At 43.4% G+C, this 12,178-nt stretch overlaps 1 protein-coding gene across 1 annotated transcript in view; it reads left to right on the plus strand.

Annotated features, from left to right (window-relative positions):
• GCNT4 (glucosaminyl (N-acetyl) transferase 4) overlaps positions 1–11,491 on the plus strand; it is a 44,657-nt gene extending 33,166 nt beyond the window's left edge. The window contains exon 3 of the mRNA XM_077287460.1: positions 8,588–11,491. Within this exon, the coding sequence (XP_077143575.1) occupies positions 8,588–9,908 (1,321 nt within the window). The 3' untranslated portion in view covers positions 9,909–11,491. The remainder of the gene's footprint in view (positions 1–8,587) is intronic.
• Positions 11,492–12,178: the final 687 nt, after the last annotated feature.

Genomic DNA, 12,178 nt, shown 5'->3' on the forward strand with positions numbered 1-12,178 from the left:
GTCTGCTCTGAGCAGACACTCGGTAAGCCACCTCCCTCCCTGCAGGACCCGGATGCCGCGGCCATCTTGGATCCGGGACCTGCGGCGAGGAGGGAGGTAGGAGACCCTCAGAGCAACGCGATCACATCGCGTTGCTCCGGGGGTCTCAGGGAAGCCCGCAGGGAGCCCCCTCCCTGCGCGATGCTTCCCTATACCGCCGGTACACTGCGATCATGTTTGATCGCGGTGTGCCGGGGGTTAATGTGCCGGGGGCGGTCCGTGACCGCTCCTGGCACATAGTGCCGGATGTCAGCTGCGATATGCAGCTGACACCCGGCCGCGATCGGCCGCGCTCCCCCCGTGAGCGCCGCTGATCGATGATGACGTACTATCCCGTCGGCGGTCATACGGGCCCACCCCACCTCGACGGGATAGTACGTCGGATGTCAGGAAGGGGTTAAGTATTGACCATGACACTCTTCGAAAAATTTCCAGAATTATCGCATTTTTAATGCTGACTAAGCCTTAAAATTGGCTGACACTTGTTGTTTTGTATAGATGACTTTTCAGATTTTAGCGTATATACATGGGGCAAAATATAATCAGAGGCGGAATTACAGTTAAACATAAAAGTTTATGAAGCCACAGCTAGATAAACAGGAAAGGCTCACACTACTGACAATAGATGACGGGGACAATCAACCATGCAAACAATATTTTCCTTTAGAAGTCCTTTTCTGATTAATGTGCAGAATACTACTGTATATGAACTTAAAGGGGTTGTTCAGCTGTTGCAAATTTTTAAAAGGGCATAGACTGGTTAAAAAATACTCGCCTGTCACGACTGTACGAGGTGACAGGCTGAAAAAGACTGCCTTAGACAGACTTGGCACAAGCCACTCTGTCTGGCAGATTCCAGAGGTACTCCAACCTTCACCCTTTAACACCTGTACAGGGATCTCGCCTTACAACGGAGTGCAGTGGATTGCTTTCCCAGAAGGGCTACCATCCAAAGGAGCGCCCCAGAGACAGGAAGGGTCGCCAAGGAGAGTGGAATTGTAAGGGTATGTGCACACGTTGCGGATTTGGCTGCGGATCTGCAGCGCATTGGCCGCTGCAGATTCACAGTAGTTTTCCATGCGGTGTACAGTACCATGTAAACCTATGGAAAACCAAATCCGCTGTGCCCATGCTGCGGAAAATTCCGAGCAGAAATGCAGTGGTTTATTTTCCAAAGCATGTCAATTCTTAGTGCGGAATCCGCAGCGTTTTACACCTATTCCATTATAGGAATCCACAGGTGTAAAAACGCAGGCAAAATCCACACAAAATCTGCAGAAAACCCGCAGGGAATCCAAAGGTAAAACGCAGGTCACTTTACCTGCAGATTCTTCAGAATCCGCACTGAAAAATCCGCAAAGTGTGCACATACCCTTAGACAAGAGGATTGTAAAAATTCCCACTGAGGTCAGAAAACAGGAGGAATAAGGAAGCCAGCAGAGAAAAAGACTGTAGCATGAGTCGGGTACAAAACCTTGCTGACGGGCAGTGGAGGTCAGAGACCCAGGAGTTTAAATAACAGGCAGCCCTACCTAATGCTCTCAGAAAGTAGTAATTAAAAAAGACATTTAACCCCATAGCTTCTGTAATATGCATTAATTAAATCTTGTACCTTGTCTCTTTAAGAAAGATGAGATGTAGAGAATTGTGGGTAGTTACAGAGAGGAGGGGGAGAAGTTACTTTCACTTTGTCATGCATGCAGAGACAAGCTTATGCAACGTGCTAAAGAGAAATAAAGATAATGAAGATTTACTAGTGTGGATTACTAACAAAGTGTGGACATTACAACTGGCGACGAGGATGGGATGAAAATCTGCTGCAGTGAGTACTAATCCCTACTTTACTGATCCACACGGCTGCACCACTGAAAAACTTCATCATGGCTGAATACTTACACAGTTTCCCACAGTTTGATATGACTGATGTCACTAATCTCTCCCATAACTGGAGAAAATGGTTGAGCAGATTTGAGAACTTTCTAGAAGCCATAGATATAAAAGAGGAGAAAAGAAAGAAAGCATTACTTTTACATTGTGCAGGCACAGGAGTCTATGATATCTACTGCACATTTCCTGCATCTGAGACAGATACATACAGCGATTGCAGCAAAGCTCTCACTGATTACTTCAATCCCAAACAAAATATCAGATATGAGAGATACAAATTCAGAATTGCTAAGCAGCTTCCCGAAGAATCCATAGACACCTATGTCACACGACTGAGGGAGCTAGCACATGGATGTGCATTCACAGATATAGATGATGAAATCCTAACTCAGGTAATCGTCACCTGCTCATCTAACAAAATAAGGCGCAAAGCTCTGCAGCAAGATCTCTCTTTACATGAATTACTCAAAATAGCCCGTGCTACGGAAATAGCAGATCATCAGGCTACTACAATGGAGAATGGGGAAAAGTCACAGGTACATAATCTCGTGCATAAAAATACACAAGACAAGCAAACCCCGAAACAGAAAAAATGCTATAGATGTGGACAGGAGTTCCCTCACCGCCTGGACAGATGTCCAGCTATAGGACAGACATGCAATAAGTGTGGAAAAGGGAACCATTTGGCAGCTGTCTGCAGATCAGCACAATACAAGCCTTCTCTGCCTATGACACGGCCTGCAGATGTAAAAATGGTAAATCAGGATACAGAAGAAGCATCTGGAGCAGAAAACTACGTGTTCACCACCTCTGCCACTGGCTCTGTACAGTCCCCCTGTATCACACTCCCAATCTGCGACACCAATATCACGTTTACAATAGATACGGGAGCGTCAGTGGACATCATAGACAGCACTACCTATGAGCAATTGAAGACAAAGCCAGTTTTGCAGCAAGTACATACTAAAATCTTCCCATATGGATCTAAAATACCTCTAACTACCAGAGGGCAGTTTGATGTTGAACTGAGCTATAAAGACAATAAGCAGAAAACTACCTTTCATGCGTTACAAGGATCAGGAGGCTGTCTTCTCAGCTATCACACTGCCTTGAAGCTAGGTCTCATCCAAATTATCCATACCATAACTGATCCTGCGGACATGGATATACAAACCATGGTGAATAATTTTCCCTCCCTATTTAGTGGCTTGGGGAAACTAAAAGACTCTCAAGTACATCTTCATGTGGACGATAGTGTTCGCCCAGTGGCCCAGTCACATAGGCGCATTCCATTTCACCTGAGAAGGAAAGTAGAAAAAGAACTCCAATTCCTCATGGACGAGGACGTTATCGAAACCGTTACTGGGCCCACTCCCTGGGTCTCACCACTGGTGGTAGTTCCTAAACCAAAGGCTCCTGACCAGGTGAGATTGTGTGTTGACATGCGCCTACCCAACACTGCCATTCAGAGAGAAAGACATATCTCACCCACAATTGATGACATCATTCATGTGTTAAATGGAGCGACCGTCTTTTCAAAACTCGATCTCAATAAGGGCTATCACCAGTTAGAGCTGAGTCCAGAATCCAGATATTTGACAACATTTTCCACACATGTGGGCCTCAGAAGATATAAAAGATTGACTTTTGGGGTCTGCTCTGCAGCGGAAATTTTTCAGGATGCAATAAGGGGCGTTATTCAGAACATTCCAAATGCCTTTAATTACAGTGATGACATACTGGTGTTTGGCAAAACTCAAGCTGAACACAATCGTGCTCTATATGCCGTCTTTGAATGCCTCCTCTCTGCTGGACTCACCTTAAACAAGGAAAAATGTGAATTGGATAAAAATTCTTTAGAGTTTTACGGTCATATTTTTTCGGCAAAAGGGGTACAACCTGATCCCAAGAAAGTGGAATCCATTAAATCAGCCTCAATTCCACAAGATGCCAGTGAAGTACGCTCGTTTCTTGGAATGGCCAGTTATTGTGCTAGATACATTCCAAACTTCTCAACAATTAACAGTCCATTAAGGGAACTTACAAAACAGAGTTGTGTTTTTCAATGGTCTCCAGACTGTCAAAATGCTTTTGAAACAATTAAAACTGAACTTTGCTCAACAACCACAATGGCCTATTTTGATCCAGCTCTCCAAACTGAGCTAATTGTGGACGCCAGTCCCGTGGGGCTGGGTGCCATCTTAGCACAATATAAAGATAACAATCAAAATCCTCAGATTATTTCTTATGCAAGTAAAAGCTTAACAAGCACGGAACGGAAATATTCACAACCTGAAAAAGAAAGCTTGGCAGTTGTCTGGGGATGCGAACATTTTCACTTATTTCTGTATGGAGCTCCCTTCACTGTTGTCACAGATCATCAAGCACTCCTTACGATCTTTGGAAATCCCAGAGCTAAAATGCCTGCACGCATAGAACGGTGGGGTCTACGTCTACAGGACTACAACTACAAAATTGTCCACAAGCCTGGAAAATTCAGCAATCCCGCTGACTATCTGTCAAGACATCCGATGACTGATGATCTACCTGAGCATTCCACCATTGAAGAATACATATGCTTCATTACAGCCCATGCAGTACCAAAAGCTCTTTCCATTGATCACTTTGTGAACGCCACAACAAGTGACAAGACACTACGTGCTTTAATACAAATCATCCGAAATCGAAGGTGGCATGAAATTCAAAGAGAAAAATTTCCCGATCCTGAGATTGATCTGACAGAATTAAAACTATTCTCAAGTGTACGGTATGAACTATCTGTCACTGAGGAATGCCTCATCCTTCGAGGTACCAAATTGGTTGCACCTAAGACTCTGCGCAGCTTAGTAATACAGATAGCGCATGAAGGTCATCTGGGAATTGTTGGCACAAAGAAATTACTCAGAGAAAAAGTGTGGTTCCCAAACATGGATCAATTGGTGGAAGAGAAGGTTAAACACTGTTCCACCTGCCAAGTTATCACTCCATCATCACAGCTGGAGCCTTTACAAATGTCACCTCTACCCACTGCTGTCTGGGAGGAGGTGGCAGTCGATATATATGGACCGTTACCAAATGGCCAATACATTCTAGTAACAATTGACGAATATTCCAGATACCCTGTAATTTCTTTTATCTCTTCAACATCTGCTACTAGTGTGATACCAGAACTGGATAACATATTTTCAGCATATGGCATTCCAAGAGTGGTCAAAACGGACAATGGACCTCCATTCAATGGACACGTGTTCACACAATTTGCTGAATACTTGGGGTTCAGTCACAGAAAAATCACACCGTGCTGGCCGCAAGCAAATGGAATAGTCGAACGCTTCATGCGCACCATGGGGAAACGAATCAAGGCAGCTAGCCTGGAGCACACCCCACTGAAACAGTCATTGTACAAATTCATGCGCAATTACCGCAATACGCCACATTCTACTACCAATGCTGCTCCAGCGCATCTAATGTTTGGCAGAACTCTGCATATACGAATCCCTGACGTAGTCAGTCGTCCTGTACCAAGTGACTCCTCTGTGCGCTTAGCAGACTCTTCCAACAAACAAACCATGAAACACTATGCAGACAGAAGGCGAAGGGCACAGCCAAATGCTATCAAAAGAGGTGACGTCGTTGTGGTGCGTCAGAGACCAACCAACAAGACTTCAGCTGCATATTGTCCCGCAAAATATAACGTTATTGACAAGAAAGGCAGCATGGTCACGGCTGAGAGGGATGGACACTCCATAACTCGAAACTCTTCACATTTCAAAATTATTCCTCAAAATAATGACAATGGACATTCTCTGGGGGAAGATTCGGCACTCAACAGTGGAGAGAATCACCAGGAGGCAACAAGTTCTTCATTAATGGACACCATCGCTGAGCCCAGACGTTATCCATCAAGAGAGAGAAGGGCTCCATCCAGACTTATTGAAGAAGCGTGACTTCTTTTCTTTAACAGGGCAAAATGGACATACGTTTTCTTGGACATTTTTCTTGTTGCATCATTAGTTCATGTTATTTTATTTTAGTTTTATTCGTTTAAAAAAAAAAAAAAAAAAAAGGGGATGTTGTAATATGCATTAATTAAATCTTGTACCTTGTCTCTTTAAGAAAGATGAGATGTAGAGAATTGTGGGTAGTTACAGAGAGGAGGGGGAGAAGTTACTTTCACTTTGTCATGCATGCAGAGACAAGCTTATGCAACGTGCTAAAGAGAAATAAAGATAATGAAGATTTACTAGTGTGGATTACTAACAAAGTGTGGACATTACAGCTTCCTGATCTACGGGCACCAAAACTCCAAGGAATTAAACAGGACTAATGCTGTTAAGCATCACCTGCAACAAAGTTGCAGCGCTGCCTAGCAGTGTAACCAGAAGCAAAAGGGACAGGACCCGACACAAATGTTACATCACACTTACCAATCACCTACAGCTCCTGTTAGGATGTGTACACAATCCCTGCTTGTTCATGCTTCTCGGTCTGCGGCTAAAATAGTTATAAATGCTCACTGATCCAGTCAAAGCTATATAAAGCCTTTGGCAGTGATTGGGCACCTCTCTCTGTATCTGGGGTGTAGAGACTGGGACAATACGTAAGCAGAACCATGTAAGTGTTTGAATGAGAGATGCAGAGGAGGAGTATGTACTTTTTTTTTTTTTTTTTAGAGAGATTCTGAGCCTTTTATTCAATGGACAATCCCTATAATGAAATACCCCGAACCTTTCAGCACACGAATGCTGCACTATTATCTCTTATTAATGCTACTCATATTTATAGTACAGGGTGAGGCATTTATATGGATATGCAGTGCCCCAGAGTCCTGGTCGTTGCAGTACTGATGCTCCGCCGCTAAGGGGGGCTATGGTACGTCTGATGGCACTGAAGGAGTTCTTCTGACCAGGTATCACAGTCACCAATACACTTCACAGTCTGGCCTCTAGGGGGAGCTAAGGGTTCTATGTATTAGGCCACTCCTCACAATCTGGTAAAACTGGGGGTTAGGCAGAAAGTTAGACAGAAGCTGACTGGGAATCGAACAGGCAATATCCTGTGGCAGAGGGTGTTGCGGGGAGAGACTCAGGGGGGTCCCTGTCAGGGGTGGGATCCTGACAGAGCCCTAGCGAGCAGAGAGAACGTTACGGGACCGCGCCTGCACGAGATAGCGGCGGTACCCCAAGAAAGGACAAGAAGCGAGGTTCATTGTGCTGAGTGAGAAACGAGATCAACGCAACAAGGAGAAATACCAGTAGGAGTCGTGCTGTAAGACGAGGCAACATCCTACTGAGGCGCGTAGCCGGTGGCCGGAACGCCGAGGAAGTACTAGGCTCCAAGCAATACTTCAAACCTACGGCAGGACAGTCAGCTATAGGCGGGCTGTCTCACACAAATCACCTACGAAGACACAGGGGGCAACAATAGGAGAGGGGCGACGCTAGGGTCCCGGAAGAACTCCGAGCCTACCCGTCATACGGGTGCGTCCTAGCCATATCATCTGGGGGACAAAGCAGAACATCTTAATCGAGTTGTGAGGGAACTTCAGAAACAGACACAACAGTTGTGGGGACTATCCCGTAAGCACAGTAGGGGAGGACCACAACACACAAGCGCTAGAAGGTAGGCACAGATTTCCACCTGCAAAGGGAACTCTGGAGGTGCCATCGGACCGGCCGGACTTGCGCAGCCCGGTTAACCGTATTCCGGACTGAGGATCCTGGGACCTTCAGTAAAGAGGTAAAGAGACTGCAACCTGGTGTCCTCGTTATTTACTGCGACATGTACCGCACCACCACATCAGCATCACCATTCCCTCCACCTTCATTGTACGCCCCTCAGCAGGGTCACGGGCCGGGTCTAGCCACCGTGACAATCCCAGAGCAGAGACTCAGAGGCCCGGTACCGGGTACCCCTCGGCCCTGCGGCAGTGGGGGCACTACAGATACACCTAAATAAAATGGGAATGGTTGGTGATATCAACTTCCTGTTTGTGGCACATTAGTATATGGGAGGGGGAAAACTTTTCAAGATGGGTGGTGACCATGGCGGCCATTTTTAAATTGACCATTTTGGATCCAACTTTATTTTTTCCAATGGGAAGAGGGTCATGTCACACATCAAACTTATTGAGAATTTCACAAGAAAAACAATGGTGTGCTTGGTTTTAGTGTAACTTTATTCTTTCATGAGTTATTTACAAGTTTATGACCACTTATAAAATGTGTTCAAAGTGCTGCCCATTGTGTTGGATTGTCAATGCAACCCTCTTCTCGCACTCTTGACACACTAGATAGAACCGCAGAAGAAATGCTATCACAGGCTTCCAGTATCCGTTGTTTCTGCCACGAACAGGAAGTTGATAGCCCACCCTGTAGATAGCAATGAATTAATATTAACTTCATAGCTCAGTTGTTAGGAAGAAACAATACAGCAATGGTAGTCGGATACATTGTGAGGGGTATTCTTTATCTGTGGCTTAATCAAGGTTGATGCTAAAAACTCATGCAAAAAAATCCTGTAGCTCAAGGAAAAATTTCCTTTAGATGAAACTATCCACAGTATCGTAGGTTTCATCATTGCTGTCTTTCTTTTTAAGGTGACCTTTATATTCTTTTGAAAGATATTTGCTGAATTCCTTACATCTGCTTTTTTCTTTCAGAATGAAGAAGTTGAAGAGTTGTTTTTTGTGTCTTCAACGACAGAAAGTTACCTTCCTCTTAATTGTTGTGTCCTTGCTCTGTATTTTAAAGCTTTTGAAAGTTGAGTTTTTATTTCCTAGAAATCACAGTTACTTTGTGGAGCCGGATATTTTCTCACTTTTCGTAACCAAAAATTCCATACCAAATGACTCGTCTAGCAGCATCAACTGTACGGCCATATATGAAATGGAACCCATGGAGATTGGAAAAGGTTTACAGCTTAGGAGAAGGCGCATATTTGATCTTGAAGACTCAGATGTTGTGACATTGACAAATAATTGTGCAACCTATAGAAATTTACGTCGATATGATGACAAGCCTTTATTGCAGGAGGAGAAAGACTTTCCTATAGCATATTCACTGGTTGTACATAAAGGTGCTATAAGTGTAGAACGCCTTCTGCAGACCATATACAGTCCTACTAATGTCTACTGTATCCATTATGACCAAAAATCTCCATCCCATTTTAAAAAAGCCATGATAAACTTAGCCAAATGTTTCCCCAATGTTTTTATTGCTTCAAAACTTGAGCCGGTATTTTATGCTCACATTTCAAGACTGCAAGCCGATCTTAATTGTTTGTCTGATTTGCTGAAGTCACCCGTGCAGTGGAAATATGTCATTAATTTATGTGGACAGGACATGCCGCTGAAATCCAATTATGAACTTGTCTCTGAGCTGAAAAAGCTTAAGGGAAAAAATATGCTGGAGTCAATACGGCCAACGGATACAAAGAAGGAACGCTATACCTATCATCATGAGATAAGGTTTGAGCTTAGCCTTGATTATGTTCAAATGCCGATAAAGACTTTAACGAAAAAATCTGTTCCACCTGAAGGTATTGAGATGTATGTTGGAAGTGCCTATTTTGTTTTAAGCCATTCATTTATTCAATATATTTTTAACTTACCTCTAGTTCCAGAATTTTTAGAGTGGAATAAAGACACGTTTTCGCCAGATGAACATTTTTGGGCAACACTAAATCGGTTGCCAGGTGCACCAGGGGGGCTTTCAAGGACAGAAGGGGATGTTACAGATCTTGACAGCAAAACTCGATTGGTAAAATGGGCATATCTTGAGGAAACTCACTATCCACGTTGTACTGGGACTCATGTCCGAAGTGTGTGTATTTATGGGGCACCTGAGCTACGATGGCTCCTTCATTCTGGACATTGGTTTGCCAATAAGTTTGATCCAAAAGTGGATCCTATTTTAATTAAATGCTTGATTAAGAAGATTCAAGAGCAACAGAGAAATTGGGTTTACTCATCCCCCAGATGAATTATTGTGGATGTTACTACTGTGTTTCTCCTTCATACATAAGGGGCTTTATCCTGAATTGAGGCTCCAGTCTTGGGGTCTCCAAACGATGATCTGTATATTATTTATTGATGAATGATAACTGTTATCACAATTATTGAAGAACTAGCGGTTTACACTTGTAACATTCTTTGCAATATGGACACCTAACGCCACATTTCATGAGTTCTCTCTCTTCCTTTACACAATTGGCCTTATTTATCAAATCTGTCCAAAAGCAGGCAGTAATAATAAACTACCCATTGCCACCAATCATGGGGCTGCTGATGATTAATTATGAAAATAAAACCAATTTTAGACAATGTTCTGGTGCACAAGTTCCATAACGATTTGTTAAATGGACCAGAATGTTAAATGGATCCCGAACTATCTGCAAACCAGACGAGCCTACAGAACTGTGCATAGAGCAAATCACATCTCCATTTTACCGATATGAATGGCCTGTTTTTTTATATGACTATCTGAAGCAGATATTAAATTTAGGCCGGGGTCAGACGAGTGTATGGCATCCGATGTGAAAGTACCGGATGCGATATGCTAATGACTCTCGCGTCCTTCTCTGTTGCGAGCGGGAGCTGAGTGTCATGCGTCTGTGCTCCGAGCCTCTCGCACAGGATCGGAGCACAACTGTGGAGGAGGCGGAGAAGTGAATTTCTCCATCTCCTCCATTGCCAGGGTCAGCGTATAACGCACATCACTCATGATATCCGAGTGATGTGCTTTGTCTCACTCGCACCCATAGGCTTATATGGGTGCAAGTGAGCCAAGACTCGGCCAAGTGTCAGTGACAATCGCAGCATGCTACGATTTCACTCGCACATACAATACGGCCAAGAAAAAAACGGCGATAGGAGCTGTCCCATAGATGAATACTGGTCCGAGTGCTATGCGATCGTTTATCGCATAGCACTCGTCTGTATTCCTCGCACGTGTGACCCCGGCCTTAGGCTATGGCTGTATGGTGACTCTACACAGCATTTTTCAGGCCAAAAACATTTTTGTGACTTTATTCAAGACTACTTTAGAGCGTGAGACTTACAATAAGGTGTATGGGAGCTAAGACACATGTGGTGGGATTTTTTTGATGATTGCATACTGTTGCGTGTCACAATGTAAAATTGACAATCATTATGTGATGTTGCAATACAACACCGTAATCTTCATGTTGCAATGTAGCCCTATTTTTAGGCTAGAACTACAAAGCAACTTTGATCCTGCAGCCAAAACATTTTTTGCAACTTGCCAAGCCACAAATGTTTGGTATGTTTTGGTTGTGTTTTTGGCTGCTAGCTAGAGACATGAAATTTAGCATTTGCAGAACCTATTAGCCCCTAGGAAACATGAAAAATTGCAGGATGCAGTGAGCCACAGTTTCTGTACACCAAAGTTTATACTGGCCAAGTTGCATACCACCACCTGTGACCAAAAGTCTACTTTTGTTTAGGTGGAGTGACACATGCAGCCCTAGCTTGTTCATTGGGAAGCGGACGCTTCAGACTCTCTTCGAGCTGAATTGTACTGAAAATTAGCACCAAGAAGCATTTAAAAAAAAAGAAAAGAAAAGAATGGATATTCTATAAATTAATATTCAGTATAGCCTAAAACTAGATGGGACAGTTTGGTAAATGAGGCCCAATGTACTGTAAGGGTATGTGTCCACGTTCAGGATTGCATCAAGGTTTGGTCAGGATTTTACGTCAGTATTTCTAAGCCAAAACCAGGAGTGGGTGATAAATGCAGAATTGGTGCATGTGTTTCTATTATACTTTTCCTCTAATTGTTCCACTCCTGGTTTTGGCTTACCAATACTGATGGAAAATCCTGACCAAATCCTGATGCAATCCTGAATGTGGACACATACCCTAACCGTGAAATACATATTGCAAATAATGATATTCATTGGTGATTTTTAACACATGAGTCACATGAGAACAGGTGGTCCCAATAGTGAGACCTGTGATATGGGTTTAGGGACCCTTCTAATAAAAAAAAAATCATTGTCTAAAGTGGACAAACCTTTCATTTTACCTCCATCAGTAAAAGGAATAAGAAAAAGTGCCTGGTTTTTACGCCTTAATGGCAGAACTGATAACCATTGCTGTAGATTTGTATCCTTATCACTTTAATTTTCCATTGGAATCACATATAATAATTGTGAGTAATTAAAACATCTAATGGCACGGGTTTTGGAATATCTCTATTAGAGATTGTGCTTTGTTCTGGCATGCAGG

Source organism: Ranitomeya variabilis, chromosome 1 (genome assembly GCF_051348905.1).
Source record: "Ranitomeya variabilis isolate aRanVar5 chromosome 1, aRanVar5.hap1, whole genome shotgun sequence".
In the NCBI taxonomy this organism is placed as follows: domain Eukaryota; kingdom Metazoa; phylum Chordata; class Amphibia; order Anura; family Dendrobatidae; genus Ranitomeya; species Ranitomeya variabilis.